The 18,674-nt window shown below is 41.2% G+C and overlaps 3 protein-coding genes across 10 annotated transcripts in view; 2 read left to right on the forward strand and 1 right to left on the reverse strand.

The window, feature by feature from the left end:
* Positions 1–1,594, reverse strand: part of tmco3 (transmembrane and coiled-coil domains 3) — a 20,007-nt gene extending 18,413 nt beyond the window's left edge. Inside the window, exons 1-2 of the mRNA XM_039796126.1 lie at positions 1,491–1,594; positions 814–907 (exon numbers count right to left, since the gene is read on the reverse strand). The gene's annotated coding sequence lies outside the window, so the exon portion shown is untranslated. The remainder of the gene's footprint in view (positions 1–813; positions 908–1,490) is intronic.
* A 13-nt stretch (positions 1,595–1,607) lies between these two features.
* dcun1d2b (DCN1, defective in cullin neddylation 1, domain containing 2b) lies at positions 1,608–9,145 on the forward strand. 7 transcript variants are annotated; one of them, XM_039794550.1, is made up of 7 exons: positions 1,608–1,744; positions 4,314–4,530; positions 4,644–4,812; positions 5,067–5,197; positions 5,328–5,410; positions 5,695–5,791; positions 6,072–9,145. In XM_039794550.1, the coding sequence occupies exons 2-7, from the start codon at positions 4,356–4,358 to the stop codon at positions 6,146–6,148; spliced, it is 732 nt and encodes a 243-aa protein (XP_039650484.1). In that variant the 5' UTR covers positions 1,608–1,744; positions 4,314–4,355; the 3' UTR covers positions 6,149–9,145. The 7 variants fall into 7 exon arrangements, with proteins under 7 accessions (XP_039650484.1, XP_039650483.1, XP_039650485.1 ...); XM_039794549.1 differs by lacking the exon at positions 1,608–1,744 and adding an exon at positions 2,460–2,647; XM_039794551.1 differs by lacking the exon at positions 1,608–1,744 and adding an exon at positions 2,627–2,651.
* A 1,248-nt stretch (positions 9,146–10,393) lies between these two features.
* Positions 10,394–18,564, forward strand: adprhl1 (ADP-ribosylhydrolase like 1). Of its 2 annotated transcripts, XM_039794538.1 has the most exons (8): positions 10,394–10,971; positions 12,281–12,445; positions 12,533–12,658; positions 12,847–12,987; positions 13,211–13,338; positions 13,438–13,570; positions 13,660–13,813; positions 15,261–18,564. In XM_039794538.1, exons 1-8 carry the CDS (start codon positions 10,758–10,760, stop codon positions 17,389–17,391), a joined length of 3,192 nt encoding a protein of 1,063 aa, XP_039650472.1. In that variant the 5' UTR covers positions 10,394–10,757; the 3' UTR covers positions 17,392–18,564. The 2 variants fall into 2 exon arrangements, with proteins under 2 accessions (XP_039650472.1, XP_039650473.1); XM_039794539.1 differs by lacking the exon at positions 15,261–18,564 and having other exon boundaries at positions 10,411–10,971; positions 13,660–14,662.
* The last annotated feature ends 110 nt before the right edge of the window (positions 18,565–18,674 follow it).

The following is an 18,674-nucleotide window of genomic DNA, read 5'->3' on the forward strand; positions in this document are numbered from 1 at the left end:
CCAAAGAACTATTAAAAACACATCAGTGAGCCACACTGCTGCACCTCACTGGGTGAGCTGATGCACTGCCCTGATAATTCACTAGCTCACCAAATCAGAAGCTGGAAATAGTCCTTAATAATAGTCCCTAACAAATACACTATATACTTCTGTTTGAGCTTTTTATTGTTATTTTTTTTTATTAAAGTATATATTTGTTTTTAAAGGTCTATGTCTTCAGTAGGGACAAATGGGCTTGTTGCTGAGAGCCACAGACAAGGTAGGGAAGTGGGAAAGTACAGAGAGACGAACTAACACCTTGTTTGTTTTGGTCTTTTCATTGGATTTGTTTATCCCAGAAAGAAAATACAGAAATACAGGAATTGCCAGTCATCCCTTTAAAAGCACAGATAGTGACAATATTTCTCTTAAATTTTGAGATAATCTATTTTTATGTGAGCTACTCTGTGCCTTTGTGCACTCTGTGCTTTTAGTGTCATCTCCAGAGACAGATTAATCTTTTGATCACAGCTGAAGAGCCTAAACAACAGCTGTGTATACTCACCTGTGGCCTGTCGCTTTGAGTAGCTAATAGCACCTTGTAGTTATGTGTTACAGTAATATGCTCTTGACTTGACTGAGCATATTGCATGTATAAATTCCAGCAGTGCTTTCTATTTTGCCTACACCTAATGTGACGTATTTAAAGTCTAAAAACTCATACAGTTTAAGAAAAACGCTTTAACTTGAACAGCATGCCAACTCGTACCATCTGTGCTTGCTTACACATTAATGACTGAATGCATTCAACTCACACCCAAGCTGTAACCGCACCTTTGTGAGCATGAGTCAAGCTGAGTGATGTTTACTTTCCAAACTCCTTCTCTGTCCTTCCTTCAACTGGACTGCAGCCACTCTGCTACTGATGCTAGAAATCAATAGCACAATTCACACACTATTGAGGGGATTAATCAACAGCAATGGGTCATATTTCATTAGCTGATCATAACACTGGTTTAACACTGGTTAATCTGAAAGGTATAGCTGTGAAAGAAATGTAATGGTGTAGAAAGTACAACATTCCTGTTGTAGTACAAGTATAAAGTGGGATGAAATGTAACATGTAAAGTAAAAGTAACTCAAAACTGTAGTTAAGCACAGTACGTTTTAGGTACATTTATCACTTTCCACCACTGATCTGCACTGACGTTTTGACTGGTTGTTAATGTTGGCTACTCAAAACCTGGACGTTACTCTATACTGATGCAGGTTTAAAAAGTATAAATGCAAACAGATGAATGCCAAACATGCAATGTAAATGGGAAAGAAACTACTGAAACTAATGAAAATCAAATAAATTATGGCAGCCAAGAGTAACATTATACAAAGCCGAAAACCCAGGCATGAATGATGTTTCAGGAAACACTGTGAATTAGCTCAATGTCCCAAACAGATTACTTAGCACATGCCATTTTTTTTAAAAGATAAATAAAGAAAAGCTGCAACTATACCTGCGAAATATGTGCGCTATCCTGCCTCTCAACTCCAATCCACGACTGAAGGAGAAGCTGAAGAAGAAGGGAACAATCATGCTGTTGTACCGCACCACCACCACCTCCACCCCTCCTCCCCTGCCACATAGCTGAAGCTAGCGTCGGTGCAGGCGTTCACCGGTGGCGACCAACTTAATGTTTACTTCGACCTCCAACCGTTGGTAACATTATCCGTGCTAGCAAAGGGGGGATGCTAACGTTACTTCGTCCAGGTAGGTGCGACTGCTGTTGATGAAATCCCAGTTGAAGTTGGACCTGTTTTTAATGTGTATAAAGGTCAACCTGCTTTCTGTTCTGGAACTGGAAGTAAAGCTAAGTTAGTCCTCGAATTCCTCAGAGCTGTCAGACCAGCTCCACTCAGCTGAGTTCACACACACTCCCATGACACCAACGTTAAAGCTAACCTAGCTAACATTAGCTAGCTAAATAAGTTAACGCGTTAGCTACATTGATATCAGCAACTTTTATGGGAACAGCTCATTAAGGCGTGTCACAAAAGAACGCCAACATAAACCGTGGCTGAAACTGAACAACGGCTGCATTGTTGTCTTAATATAATAATCGCGTCGATAACTTTGATCCATTTTAAGATTACTTCCGAAACATCTTGATCAGCTTTGATATGGGAGTTGTAGTTTTTCAGATGTTATGTTTTGTTGCTCGACCGTGTCAAGTGCACTCACGGCACAGTGGCAGATATTCCCTGGTTATGTTAAATCTACTATATGACTTGTCCTAACGGTTGCTTGTAACACTATACAATTGATTTAGAAAACAATACGAAGTTCAGTTCAGAGTTGAGTTTCATCGACTGCCATACACAAATTTGATTGAATTAATGTGGCAACAGACTGTTTCATATAAACTTATAATGTGACAATTTCCATTAACTATATTTCCGTAGAAGAACTTTAACAAATACATATTTTGTCGAAACAGTAAGAGTGAAAGACATAAGCTGAAGGTGTTTAAAACTCAGGGCCTCTGGGATCGCAGTGCTAGAGAACTACATATCCCATGAAACCAATTGCCCCTACAGTAGCGCAGTTCTTGTTGCGCATGCGCACCAAGGGTAATTGGATATCAAGTGGGCCAAAACAGCGTATGGTAAAATGGTAGGTAAGATTAAAAATGAGAAACCGGGGCAATTCTTTAGCTCAGTTAAACAAGTCCAAAAACCGATAACGGCTGTCACTACTATTAAGGGGACACACCGATACGGGCATCGGGGTGTCCTCAGCCAAGTGTCGCATTGGGGTGATATGTGTCGGGAATATGAGGGAAATGGAAGGTCAGTTGTTGGTATTTTAAGATCGGACACTTGCCGCACGTACCTTTCCCTTTTTGGTAACTCGCCTCGCTTGTGGTGCTGCCCCGGGTCTGGAGAGAGCCTGCAGGATCAAACGTCCCCTTTCCTAGGGAAACTAGGTCACCAAACACTGGCCTGGCTGTCACGGTGAATTTGCTGTTTGATCATCGGGTGGGTCAGGTCTGCAGTTCTGCAAAACGTGCAATCCTCCCGATGACCGTATTGATTAAATAAACACGGGAAGGTATTTTTTGTAAACTAACGGAACCTTGTGCTGATGCATTTGGAAGTGTCACTGTCGTTTCCCGTAATGCACTTATACTAATATGTAGCTGTTGCACGCATGGTATGAGACTGACTTTCTAAATTACCAGGTTTTATAGTCATGGCACGTGTAATTTGAGTACAATCCACTTCCAACTGTGTTTGTGTAAAGTGACAGATTAAGTACAGAAACTAGTTTCCAGCTAGGAGGTTTGAATGGAAATCAAATCCTTGGACTCTTATTTAAATGTTCAGAAAGTTTAGGCTGTGTAAATGTTTATGTGTAGCCTCTCCACATGCATCTCTCTTCATCCCAATACTGGATTACCACCTGTCCCAGGGGTCCAGACCCTCAGGGGTTCTGAAGGCCCCAGGATGTGGGTGTAGCAATTATTTTGTGATAATTTTGATAATAAGCGGCTGATGCGTTCGGTGATAGTTTTTTCCCGGCATTATTTACAGACAGGCGTCCACAGGCAGCTCTGTGTTGCTGGAGACGCTGCAGTTCACGTGCAGACCATGCACTGCTGAAAGCCTGGCAGGCTTCCAGCACCGTGGCAGTCTTAAATTACAAATCAAGCACTTTATTTCAATGGCTACTTTTCAGGTTTATTGTTTTCTTAATTATTTAAATGTGTTGACAAAGGACATTTTGTGATGACCTGATTATATCTGTCTTATAATATGTCCGCAAGCAATGCATCATCAAGGCTGTGTTGTAGATGTTGATGAAAGCCTTTTACCCCTGCACAGTTAACCATATGCAGTGCACCCATCCATATGATGCACATTGCACACATAATTTGGGTGATATGAATGTAAAATGACTGCAGAAGTGACACTGATCTGTGTTTTTGTTTATTATTTTTTAAGAAATGACAGAGCAGATTCTAAAAACAAATCCAGTGTGGCAGGGTTTACATTTTTATGATGTAAATTGAGGGAGCAGAAGCAGTATCGGCTCCAAATATCGGCTCAAGAAAATCGGCAGCCCATATCGGTCATCGGCTAAGGCTGATGGAAAAAAAATCTTATCGGTCAATCCCTACTTCCATGGTACATATTCTTAACAAATGTGCACATGTTGTATTCTGATACCAGGTGGTTTCTGAGTAAAATGGCTTAGGGGGAATATGTGTGTGGGCTTAATAGGCCCTAACAGGTGACTCCAGCTTTGCATTTGCCTTTTGTGCCTGCTTGTTTTACAGCACAAGTTGAAGTCATCGCAGAAGGACAAGGTTCGGCAGTTCATGTCCTTCACACAGGCCGGGGAGAGGACAGCCGTATACTGCCTGACGCAGAATGACTGGAAACTAGAAGTCGCCACCGACAACTACTTCCAGAATCCAGACCTCTACTACAAAGAATCCATGAAAACCTCAGTGGACCGCAAGAAGCTGGACCAGCTCTACAACAGATACAAAGGCAAGAGTTTCAAAGTCAATTAGTTTCAAAGTCAATTTTAGCATAGTTTGCTTGTCTTGTCTGTTACACTGTTTTGGCACTGTTTTGCTCACTCTTCTCATCTGTCTGTGCAGACCCCCAGGATGAGAACAAGATAGGCATTGATGGGATCCAGCAGTTCTGTGATGACCTGACGCTGGACCCAGCTAGCATGAGCATACTTGTGGTGGCATGGAAGTTCAGAGCGGCCACCCAGTGCGAGTTCAGCAGGAAAGAGTTCCTGGATGGCATGGCTGAGCTAGGGTGAGCAACAGTGATACTGAAATCTATTTGATGCCCACTGTATTCTCTACACTTCGTTATTTGGAAATAGTAAGACGTTGTGAAAGTTGTTTGTGAAACTGTCTTGTTTTGTATGAGGACAAATATTGAATGACCTATTCTGTTAAAAGTGAGTCCTACAACAACTTATATGGTCAGAAACCTACCAGTCGCTGTGTGCAGTTCGCCACTACTCGTAATAACAGGATTTGTTATTTTCTTAATGTCTCCTCTAGCTGTGACAGTCCTGAAAAACTCAAGGCGATCCTTCCCAGACTAGAGCAGGAGCTAAAAGACACAGGGAAGTTCAAAGACTTCTACCAGTTTACCTTCAATTTCGCCAAGAACCCCGGCCAGAAAGGTTTAGGTAAGCATTAGAACTAAACATGTAGAACACAAGAACTTGTAGAAAAAGTAAATCTTGTCACTTTCAGGTCCTTATTTCATTAAAAAAAATTATATTATAAGAAGTTGAAAATCTCTACTTTGTGTCCTAGACCTTGAGATGGCTGTTGCTTACTGGAATCTAGTTCTCACAGGTCGCTTCAAGTTTTTGGATCTCTGGAACTGCTTCCTGCTGGTGAGAGAGCAAATCTTGTGTCAGCAGGGTATTACAAACCACAAATAACATACATTTCCAATGTTTCCTAATTTTCGGCATATCCTGGGAAGCAAAACTATTAGAAACACTCTGATAGGATACAGTCAAATACAGCAACACTACAAACAGCAGCCATCTTTGACACATTGCCGACAACAATAACTTAAGTTTCACAAAGGTAGTGTTTATTTCCAGACTGTTGAATTGACTTTTAATGCACAGGAAATTCTCCCACTCTTTTCCTGTTACTGTGCTGCATTCAGGAACATCACAAACGCTCAATTCCCAAGGACACCTGGAACCTCCTTCTGGACTTCGGCAATATGATTGCAGACGACATGTCAAACTACGATGAGGAAGGTGAGGTTATGAAAGCAGAATACAATAATGTGTTTACATTTCAGGGGTTAATTCCACAATGAAAGACAAACACTCTGTGATCACATACAGTTGTATTTCTGATAATTCAGTCAATCATCCTGATTAACTGACTACGGCTACATCAGAGTAATGCCTTATAACTTGCATTAAAGTGATCTGTATGTTAATGCCACTTGATGAACCGGTCCACTAAGTCGTTATTGTAATAGATTACATTGATTAATATTCAGTGTTTTTTTTTTTTTTCCTCTCTCCTCAGGGGCATGGCCTGTCCTCATAGATGACTTTGTGGAGTTTGCTCGGCCGATTGTGACGAGTAAGCGCAACATGACATAGTGTTTGTCTCGGATTCATGCAGCAAATGGAGTTTGTGTTTCTCCCAGTTTTCTTTTCTTTTTTTTTTTTTTTTAATGAGGATTTTTATACAAATGAGCCAAAAAAAGAGAGTACCTCTTAATAAGCCTGTTTGCAGCTTGTCCTTCAGATTGTTCTTCCAACTGCATTAAGATGCCTTGAGGAAAGCAGGAGGAGAATCAACAGGAGAGAGAATGTTTGTTTTTGTTTTTTTGGCAAGGACAGACTTTGGAATTGCGATATTGAAATGATGGGTATCCTAAAACTCGTCACTCATGGGCAAATCACCAATGGATGGGGCTTTGAACTGCTGCTGCGGACTTGGCTCACTAACCTGCACCCTCGGCACAGTGAGGAGGGACAGTAACGGTGAACCTTCAGCACACGCAGAGGATAAAGTTATAGATGCAGTAGGATGTGGCATCTTACATTGTCAATTGTGAATGGAACAGTATGTTCCAATCTGCATGTTTTTGTCAGCTAGAAGCAGGGCCATGGATGTTGAGGAGGGGGGGAAAGTACATTATTTTCACTGAGATTGCGAATGTGTAGCTCTCTAACAATCACACTGAGAGCAGAGAGAGAGAGAGTGTGTGTGTGTGTGTGTGTGTGTGTGTGTGTGTGTGTGTGTGTGTGTGTGTGTGTGTGTGTGTGTGTGTGTGTGTGTGTGTGTGTGTGTGTGTGTGTGTGTGTGTGTGTGTGTGTGTCGTGGGGGGGTAAACATATTGCCTCTTTTACAATACAATGTTAATTGTAGCTCATTTGGTTTTATTATGATTACAAATTATGATCACTTTAACTGACAGTGAAAGAATTCAGATCCACATTTTGAATTCACACAATTAGAAAGAGAAGCATGCTTTTCAGGCTCAGCACCAGCAGAATCACATTTGTTACAGTTGTAAAATGCTATATCAATAGGAAAGGAAAAAAATAATAGATTTAACTTTTAGAGGAGCAAAAATGTTTATCTGACAGGTTGACATGTATAATCATGAGTAATACATAAGAAGCATTTAGGATCCTCATTTCACAAAGAAACTGACACATTGACTGTTTCTTTTATGCAGGTGATATATCAACTTTGCAAACTGCACTGATTCACACTTTTTCTGTTGTAGGTTTTCTTTATCAGTTAGCACTGCATACAGCTACAGAGCTATTCAGTTTACTGTGGGTTCACTGACATAGACATTTTAATGTATGAACATCTACATCCCAGCTTAGATTTAACTGTTTGTTTACACTGTTTGAAGTTTTAGTCTGTTGCTTTTCATGATTTAGCGACTGTAGTGCAAGTACCGTAGAACTACCACACAGAAAAACAGGTCACTTTGAGAACAATGGTTGCGCTGCCATCTAGGGGTGCAATGCTTTTCCTCCATACAAGATTTAGTGTTGCTCTATAAGTGTAATTATAAACACTAAAAGCATCCCCCTTTCTCAGCTAAAGAGTTTGACAGAAGGTATAGCTGAGGTACCAGTCGTCCTCTCCCAGTCACAGTGAGCAGCAGGTGGCTTCCTGCACTTACATCAGTATTTGCCATCTAACTGTGCTATCTTGTTTTGCCAATTGTTGTCATAATGACAAAACCTTTGCCATGTGTTGAAATAAGGATGGATTATTTCCCCAGATGAAATTTCTCCTCCAACTACAGGGGAAATATTTGCCTTTTTTTCCTTAAGTTGACAAACTTCTGTTTAAGTTCTCATATTTATGTAAACCGAGGTCAGTCATAAACTATGGTAGTGTGCATAACGTAGATCAGTATGGGAATTTATTATTTCAGTCTTAGATTGAATGCAGATGAGTGGCAAAAAAACAGCTTAATCGTGACTGTAAAACAGTCACTGTAGCAGCAGGTAAATGTGCCATATTGTTCATCTTTGTAACCTGGCAAGTTGGATATGTGTTATTGGTGGAATTAAATATCCCATATAACTTTCTGACCGTCAAAGTCAGTGCACAAACCTATCACAGTCAAGACAGCGAGATGATGTGAAAACGTTTCCCAGTTGATTGTTGTTGACTTTATTATCTGACATGTGTGGTTCAGGAGCAAGAAAATGTGACATCTATCAGTATTCTGTTTGATAATGTGGTCCATTTGGTACGTTTTTATTTGTCAAATGTGTGGTCAACTCTTTTAAGTCATGCAGATTGTTCTTGTCAAAATAGTATTATTTTTGCCAGCAAGAAAAAAGGTACAGTGGCTTCAGAAAATTTTCAGACCCCTTCACTTTTTACACATTTCATTAGATGGAATTTTAAATGGATACAATTTTTCCCCGACAATCTACACTCAATAGTCGTGGCATAGAACGTCTGTGGAGAGACCTGAAAATGGCAATTTCCCATCCAATCTGATGGAGCTGGAAAGGATCTGCCAGGAAGAATAGGATGAACTTCAGGAGTGCAAAGCTTGTAGAGACTTACCCAAGAAGACTCAAAGCTCAAATTGCTGCCAAAAGGGCAAAAGTACAAAGTACTGAATCAAGGTTCTGAAAACTTATTGAGAGATTTCAGTTTTTGTTTTTTTTAATACATTTTCTCTTTGTCGTAACAGAGTGTAGATTGATTGGCAAAAATGCCATTTTTATCCATTTATAACACACACACACAAAAAAAACTAAGCGTGCAAGAAGGGAAGGTCTGAATGCTTTCTGAAGCCATTTTATTTACAGAATATTATGTTTTGTCACAGAGGCATACCGTACATTGTTTTCTTAAGCAAGTTGTCAATAAAGCATGTTTTTAACAGACTTGTAAGAGATGTACCTCTGTCTACCAAGTACAGCAGTTAGTTCACAAATGGTTGTTTTGTTGTCCGAAATGAAGATATTGAATGCTGGTCAGCATGATTGTGTTGTGCTGAAATCAGTATCCCAATAGTAATATTTTTCTGAACTCAATATGAATTACAACATGTCAAATGTGCTAATGAAATATCGCAGCTAAAATATACAACTTGATCTCCAGTGTGACAACCTGCGTTATTAATTTCATCAAACAAAACTCTTTGCTTATGTAAAACAAGAACATTAGAAACTCATTTGTTTAGTTTTTATTTAGAACTTCCTTGGAATAATGTGGAAAAGATGAATAGCCATTTGTGTTACTATTTGTGTTACTATGCTATGCTCTATGCAGAAGTTGTTGATGTCCAATGGAGGCCAAGGAGTCAGCCGGATTTATTTTACACCGACAAAACTGTTCATAATTACATTATCAAAGGATAGACAGAGACCACTGAAGTTATATCAGCGTTTTGTTTACTTGCAAGTAGGGTCAGTTTACAGCACTCGCAGCATAAGTACAGAAAGTGACTGGCGAATAAGCTTTCTATAACAGCTTTTGTAATACAGCGTAGAATGTGATAAATCTCTGTAGTCATAATAAAGAGTCGATGTCGTCAGTTATCTCAGTTAAGGAGCGCCTGTTCTTTCCTCAGCATCACACCGTGCCCCAGGCAAGGACAAGACAGTGTCTCCCAGATACCAGATGGCGACAGCAGCAACAGTGTTTTGTTATAGTGCAAACAGCTTTAATACTAATCAGAGAAAAAGTATTATCATTTTTCTGACAAAACCCCAAAAAATGAATAAAACCCCCAAAAATCTGTGTGTGTGCGCACGTGCATTTGAGAGTGTATGTAAACTGTCAGCTTGGTAACAGTAGTCCCTTATTGGGTTGCATTCCGGCTGCATATCATCATCATCATCATCATCATCATCATTGGCTCCTCTGGTAATACTTTGTCTATTGTTACTTTGAGTATGTTTAAAATAAAGAAAGAAACTGAGAGGGAGGGGAACTCTTGGATGCAGTGCACATAACTGGAGAGGGGATTAGCTGATGTCAGGGTAGGAGGTGATTAATAAAGAAGTTTTAAAATAGTGAGGTAAAGATTAAAGAGTCGGGCTTCAATGAAGATGGAGGCAGGCTCGTGGAGTGGGGATGGGTGGGATGTCAACCAGGTCCAGCACCAGCTGACATGCTTGCACTGCAGCACATTAGCATCCCTTCCAATGTGTCCAGCCCCCCATCACCACTCCACACCATCCGGCTTTTAGGCTTTGGGGCCATGGGGATTGCCTTTTTAGGAGACACCTGATCACAGCTGAACTCCCCACCGCCCAACGCAAAGAAGCTGTGGCTGATAACGTGATGCTTTCGTATGTGTGTGTGTGTGTGTGTGTGTGTGTGTGTGTGTGTGCCTGCGCGCGCCCCCCCTTGGTACTAAGAAAGCTTGTTTGTGTGTGTGTGTGAGACAACTGATGAGAAACTAGACGAGAGCTCTGAGGGTGGGAAGGTGGTAGAGCTGTTATGTAGTGGAGACAGAGGTCTGTGCTAGCTCCACATCAAGCTGAGGAAATTGTGAGAGCTGGTGAGGCTGTTCAAGATGTTTTGGGGCAAGAGAGTCTGTTCTGTTTCCATTCTTCTGTGACCGCGAGTCTTCTGAGGTGGTGAAGAAGAACTACAGCTGGAACGAGTTCATATTTTGGCATTTGTTTGTGCCAGGAGCCAACTAAATCCCGGGAGAGTTGTAACGGCTTCATTCAAGAGAAGATCTTTTTTTAGCCCAGTATTATGGAGAAATTCAAGGCAGCCATGGTTCTGGGTGCTGTTGGTGATGCTTTGGGCTACAGAAAGGGCCGTTGGGAAAGATGCACCTCAGGCAAGAAGATCCAAGAGGAACTGGCCTCTCTGGGAGGACTGGGGGCCCAGAAACTGGACCCAGATAACTGGCCCCTGAGTGATGCAACGCTAATGCACATCACCACAGCAGAAGCACTTGTAACAGGTATGTTTAGGATTGACGGCAAGAAGAATGACAAAGAGGATTTGTTATTGTCTAAAAGGCAGATCGGAGAGCAGAAATCATAGCAAGAGTACACATTAATTTCCTTCTTTCTCTTTTTTTGAAATGTTAAATATCAAATCAAAATTCACTTTAATTTGACATCTAACTACACACGAAACCTTTTCTTCTTTATCTGTTCAATAATATAAAGACACAACCTTATATGTCCCTAAAATATGGACACAACATCAAACCTGTCAACATTGAGAAGGACCAGAATAGCTTCTTCTACACAGTCAATGGAAGCTGCTAATCATTGACTGGCAGAATATCTCCTGCTGACATACCATAATCCATAGATCAAAATCTCAGTAGAAGCCTAACTTCAAATCACTCAAATGTCATCCCTCAAGAGTTGCCAGGACAGAAAAGTCCAAAATAGACTACTTTGGAAAAGCTGATCCTCAGCTCTCCTTTACTGAACAATAGCTGGTCAGACCAGACTCCTCCATAATCTGCCGGTATCATGTTTGGCTGCAGATGGGGTTCAAAGCCAATGACAGCAGTCCTGTGAAATGGTGATGACATCTATTGAGATTAGGAAGCCGTATTTAGCCACAATCCAGCATGCCTACACACACACACACACACACACACACAAACACACACACACACACACACGCCAATAAAAACGTATGCGGTGGAATGGATTTTATGAATGTGAGTGTTTGCTTTGTCAATCTTTTTACCAACACACAGAATTACAGTGTGTAAAAGCAAATGTTTTAGCAAAAATACTGTTATCCATTTTTATCTGAAGCAGAGCATTGAGAACTTAAACCAGAAGGACTATTTTTTAACAGAATCTGAACCATTGTCCAGCGAAGAGGGTGAACATTCCTGTCTTTCATCAAAATCCTTGATAACTAAATTAGAGGTGATGCTTCTTTGTCAACATAGTGTCTCTCTCTCTCTCTCTCAGACACACACACACACACACACACACACATATATATTACACACAAACAAATTCTAGCAGGATGCCTGTGGGCTCTGCTCGTGGATCCCAGTTGACCTCATTGTGTGTGGAAGTGACTCAACTCGCTGCGATGGCATGCTGGTCCTAATCTGTGGTGTGGCAGGCTGAGGCTAAACTTAGCCCACCGCTTAGACCACTCATCTCGCCTTGCATGCCAATGATGACTCGTAGTCACTGTGTGTGTGTGTGTGTGTGTGTGTGTGTGTGTGTGTGTGTGTGTGTGTGTGTGTGTGTGTGTGTGTGTGTGTGTGTGTGTGTGTGTGTGTGTAGATTACTGGTGTCTGGAGGATCTGTACCGGGAGCTGGTGCGTCTCTATGTTGAAGCCATGGTGTCTCTCCAGGGCAGAGCCCCTGATCCTGCTACAGTGGAGGGCTGTGTTCACCTCAAACCTCACAACTTCCTGCTCGCCTGGCATACACCCTTCAATGAAAAAGGTCAATGGAGATTCTGGATATTGTTGTTGTTGTTTTTTTTCAACAACAACAGTATATGAAAATGTGTGCACATGTGTCTATGTCCAGGGTCCGGATTCGGGGCAGCTGCCAAGGCCATGTGTGTGGGTATGAGATATTGGCAACCGGAGAGACTAGACAGCCTGGTGGAGGTCAGCATTGAGATTGGCAGAATGACCCACAACCACCCCACAGGTGACAATGTTGCCAGTTTTTAACCTATCCAAACAAATCTGATTAAACTACAGGCTGACGATTGTGCTGCTGATAAACTGTTAGGCATCTTTAATTACATTACAACATTGATTTAATACTTGCTTAAGGTGAGTTTGAGTTGTCAGTAGACACAATTGGTGTAGTTGTGGTGTCACTCTTGGCTTCAGGCTTCCTAGGCTCCCTGACAACGGCACTGTTTGCATCCTATGCGATCCAGGGGAAACCTCTTGTGACTTGGGGCCGCGAGCTCATGAAAGTCATCCCTCGGGCTGAGGAGTTCTGCAGGAAGACCATACGACACATGTCAGGTTAGACTGTGCTTCTGTTTGCGTTAGTGAGGGGCACATGGTTTTACAGCTTGGTTGACTATTCCAGGTCAACTGAAGCTTCTATGTACAAAAAGAGTATAAAGAGTAAAATGTATGTTTGTCAGAATATAAAGTTTCTGAGTTCAGTATGTACGCACGTGTCCGAGAGAGCATGACTATCAGATGATACCAGTAATGTGTGCGATTGTGCATTCATATGCAGAGTATCAGGAAAACTGGTTCTACTTTGAGGCCAAGTGGCAGTTTTACCTGGAAGAGAGAGAGATAGACAAGGAAGGACAGAACAAACCTTCGTTCCCTGACCGCTATGACGCTGAGGAGACAGACAAGGTAAATCCTGCCTCTCTGTCACACACCAAAAATAAGTACACCAAACACAACCCCTAACAAGAACTGTGTGCTGCTGTTACTCTGTCCTCGCCCATACAGCTGTATAAGCGCTGGAGCTCAGAGGGCCGTGCAGGACGCAGAGGTCATGATGCCCCCATGATAGCCTACGATGCCCTTCTGGCAGCAGGGAGTGACTGGGCTGAACTGTGTAAAAGAGCCATGTTCCATGGAGGTGAGAAGACATTTTAAATCACAAACAGATAAAACACTGTCTGCTCACTGTGACTCACTGAAAATGCTCTGTTTTTTGTTTCGTTTTAGGTGAGAGTGAAGCCACAGGCCTGATCGCAGGTTGCCTTTATGGCCTCATGCATGGCTTGAGTCAGGTTCCCCCAGGCCTGTACCAGGATTTGGACAAAAGAGAGCGTCTGGAAGAGCTGGGAGAAAAGCTTTACAAATCAGCATCTGCAGAGAGGTGCATAGACAAGTAATCCTGCTCTTCAATGGTCCGAACCCTACTGGCTATCAGAGGAACTGCACATGTCAACTGCTTCCCTTTGTCCCACACTGCCCTCTAGTCGCTCTTGGTCCCCTCCTTGCCTATCTTGCCCTCCTGTCCTTGATTTGTCTATGCCTATCTGTCTTGATTTGGACATGTTGAAGCAACTGCCACTGTAGGTGTGAGGCAGAGGAACATCAAAAGGGAGACCATTTAGGGTACTGAGTTCAGCCTTTGTCTGTCATGTCACTTGTCTTGTGAGATCATCTCTCTAGAGCTACATCTGCAATCAGTTTGCATACTGTACATTTCATGTTTTGTCGATCACAGGAAAGAACAGCCTGTCTCCACCTAATATTAAATGACAGAACTGTGGGGCAATAAAAAACTCTTCTGCTAAATTAGTTAAATTCTCAAAATGAACTAACAAAAGATAATTTCCTTCTATGACCTTTTCCTTTTCTAAAGCTAAACTGTATTAACATGAAGTGCATGGTTATGTTCTTCAACACATTGCGCAAACTTGATGAAAGCCTTACTGACTTTAAGATACTCCTCTCTCCACAGTAAGTTTCAATATTTTTTAATATACATCTTGGTGTTTTAATGCATGTAACGTGGTGGACATTTTAAAATAATTTTTCCTTTATGCATAACAATATTGAGTTGTGGAATAGTAATCGTTATATCTTCTACCGTGATCAATAATTATTTGCACTGTGATGCTCTTATCAGGTATTACTGTGCTAATTGTAAAAGCACCATTACATGGTGAATATTAACATGATATAGACATTAAAATGGACTCAGATATATATACTATAATGCATGAAGTGCCTGTCTCTCTTTAGCTTAACTACAACATTTATTTTAAAGAGCAGCTTGTCTCCTTGTCTTAATTTCCTACCAGATTTCATTGTCTTGCTACACAACCCTCCTCTACAATCCCCCGCACTAATCACCTATAACAAGTTCACACGGCTGGAGCACTCTTCAAGTCTGAACATTGTATCTCCTCTGCTTTGCTGCAGGAGTGGGATGAGTTACAGTATATCCAGTGAAAGAGCTGTTTATTTATTTTTTTATGCATTTTTATTAAGTAGTACAGAAACTGGCAAGATTGTGTAGTGCCATTATTCCATTCTGTACGGTAAACTCTGTCTAGACACCTTTATTTAACTACATACTCAAAATAGTGAACACTTTGAAAAGGTTACTTCAGGGTTAGGGTACAACTTATCCAAACAATATTTACAATTCTAACAATTATACATCCAGCACAGCCACTATTTTCATACAATAGTAAATGTACTAATTTGCCAATTATCATTCAACTCTGTTGTCAATATCCATAACTATTCAGGTATGTTTAGCTGCAGATGGCTACAGGGATTAAATTTTGCATGTCCTCTATTCTCCATAGACCAGATTCTTGGAGAACCGGTATCAGCCCTGATGCCAGTAAGTTGAGGAAGTTGATTAGAGACCGCAACTGCCATCCTGTGCTCCGAGGGATTCTGGAGAGTCTCCTGCATTACCTAACACAGGATCTACCCAAGTGGACCACCAGAAACAGAAACCCGGAGACCCCAGGGTTAGATATTGTAGTTGAAAGGTGCACAGATTGGCCTGATCAGAGAGTTGAGGCTTCAGTGAAGCAGACCCAACTTCATACAAATTGCACTATTGTTCAGCTCCCTGAAGAACATAAAATGACCAGTTTCAAGATCCTTGAAAAATGCTCGTCAGATCCACAAAAAGACAGATTGCCAAGCAGGTATGGAGGAGATAAAAAAGTGGGAGGCTTAATACAACGGCGTCTTACCACATTTCAACTCCTTCAATCCAAATTCATACGGTCCACACCCAAACCTCCCATCATCCACCAAAGGGAGGTAGGTACTCTGTCCTCCAGCAAAGGAGTGGCAGGTAAAGTGAACCACTGCCAAGACAGTGAGCACGACATTCACAAGAAGGGCCGGACTAGAAGAGAACAAGGACTAAAGACAGGGGGCAGTGTGCAAGATATTGTAGCAAAGTTTGCTGTGGCTGAACAAAAAGAAAAGGGCAAGAACATGCTGAATAAACAGGCAATCAAACCAAGAGTTGTTGGAAAAGGGATCCTCCTATCTTCCTTGATGGAGAGGTTTGAGACTATGGCTACTGTATGTAAAGGGCGGGACTTGAAATGTTCACATGAAAAGCCTTCTGGAGGAGTCAAGGTGACAAGTAGTATAAAACAGAGGGTAGCCTGTCATGAAAGATGGCACCAACAGGCGCTGGATCAAAGTGTTCACAAACAAAACCAACACGAGGAAATGAAAAGTAAATCTGTTGCAGAGCAGTTGAGAGGAAATCAAACACATGTGCAAGAACAAAAACCAGAGCAGGCAGTAGATGTATTATCAAAACTAAACCTGGAAGAAAGAAATCATTTGAAAGCAGAGCAAATGAGGCAAACGGGGGACCGTCATTCAGATCAAAACTCTAAAGGCCATTGCTCATTAAACCATATAAAAGATCAAACTTGTGATAATGATGTTAAGGGTGGGAGGTCAGGGAAATATGATGAAATTCAGGCTACAGTAGAAGAAACTAGTATCACCAGCAAGTTAAAATATGCACATCTAGAGCTAGTCTGTTTAACATCTGTCACTGAGAGGTCACTCCCAGAGCCTTACAGGCTTTTTCCACAGTTAGAAGCCCAACTGAAGTGGCATGTGGCGACCATCGTGACCTGCTCTCCAGTGTGGTCCACATGTGTAGATTCCTCTCCTAAACTATATTCTCTGGAACCATCAGAAAGTTCAAACTTGGAAATGATACCTAACTTGAAGACAGAAGTTCCTCATAGAGCCCTACAATACGCAAGCACAAGTGAACCGTCCACTGCACCAACTGAAGGGAAATGCCCTTCGAAGCCCAACATTGAGGGACTTTCTACACATACAGGCCGCGACCCCTTGGAGAACGGAGCAGCGGAAGATCCAACCAAAGCTGTGACCATCCAAACAAGGTTGCCCAAGTACGTCATCCCGTGTGTTTGCAGATTTGAACAAGATGCCAATGATGAGACTGACTCTTCCCCTCAATCAGCACCGCACCCAGACACTATAACTCATTTGATTGCACTGCCACCGCCACACTCTGATACATCTACGACTGCTTTTAACACTGGATTAGTGACAATGGGAATTGACCTATGTCCTCCTAATAACAAGAAGGCACAAACTCTTTTAACAACAACAAAGAAACCGACAGATGGCAAACCACATGAAAAAGACAGGGAGGCCAAGGAGGGAAGAGAAGAACTAACATCAATAGACATTAAAGATACTAGTGTGCCGCAAAGTTTTAGACTTTCCGAAGCAAGTTCAAATAAGGTTACATTTGAAGACAGCGAGACGTCTGCTGTAACATTACCAAAGATTCAACCTGAGAGAGTCAATCCAAAACAGAGACCAAAGTACACAACAATCAACTACGGGGATCCTTCAGTCAAACAAACATATAAACCCAAAACCATACGATTTACTGACACCTTTACTTTCTAGGTTGCTACAATCTCAGAACTATTTCTTTTCATGGATACTGTAAGGAATTCAAATCAAGATTTCAGTTACTCTCACTGTACCATCAAACATCAGCAACAATACACAGTTACTGTTATACAAAGTTACAAAAACATTTTTTTCATCCATGAGCTAGTACATACTGGACAAAATATGAGGCTGCATTGCTCAGGCAAAACCCATTGCAAACACTTACAGTATCTGTGTATTTATTACAACATTGTTGATCAAAGATTATTTTTCTTTTTAATAGGCTTGTTTTAAAAGTCATTCAGTGTATTTGCATAGAGATTCACAAAAGGGCTCTACTGTATTAAGATAAGAAAAAAAAGATATCACTGATCGTCCACGTTAACATTTTGTAATAGAGCATGGATAACCTCTAAATACAACAACAGTTACACTAACTGGCCAAAACCTTACGAAGGTTGTTGCAAATAGTGCTGCCAACTTATTAACAAAAATCAGTGTCATCATCTTTTATACTTGCAACACTTTAAATAATGTTAACGGTAGGCTGGATAAAGTGGAGCTTAAACAAGTAGAGCACATTTCTGCGTGATATGATATGAAGACTGGGTATTAGAAGACTAGTTTAATTTTAAAAGGTGTATTATAATTGAAGTCAGGATAATTCTATGTTAATCCAGCCATCTATCCCTTTTCTGCTGCTTATCTGGGGCCGGGCAGGGTTCAGACACCTCTCTCCAGCATTTCACATGCATGCTGCTCAAGTTTAACTGCTGTGTTATGCATCATGCAAAATTCTCTTCTCTTTCTCTATAACTATCAAGATACAGCACAATATTCTTTTTTTAAATGAACCTCTCAACACTTTAACAGCATGCTATTAATGCTGACTCACTTATTCCTTATTGTCACAGTGGAATATGGTCATTTCAATAGATTTAACCATGGATTGAGCTCAAATGTATGAGTACAATTTAAGAAAAAATGTTTTTGATACAAACCAGCTGCTGTGTATATTGATTACTTTGCGGGGAACTGGCCAAATACATGGTCACAAGGCTTTTTTCATGATCTTCAATCAAATATAAAGAGGACAAAGTGACGATTGCCTAGAAAAGATGAATGGTTGCACACAGCACTGCCAAGCATGTCATTGGTTGGAAGCTCATCCTGTTCACAGATCCAACCCCCATCAGGATTACACTACTGCTAAAACATGAGTCTGCATTTGGAGTTAATCCGGTATTTTCACAAGAGGATAAGAGATGGACGCCTACATGACCCATCATCTGTCC

Source organism: Perca fluviatilis, chromosome 3 (genome assembly GCF_010015445.1).
Source record: "Perca fluviatilis chromosome 3, GENO_Pfluv_1.0, whole genome shotgun sequence".
NCBI lineage: Eukaryota > Metazoa > Chordata > Actinopteri > Perciformes > Percidae > Perca > Perca fluviatilis.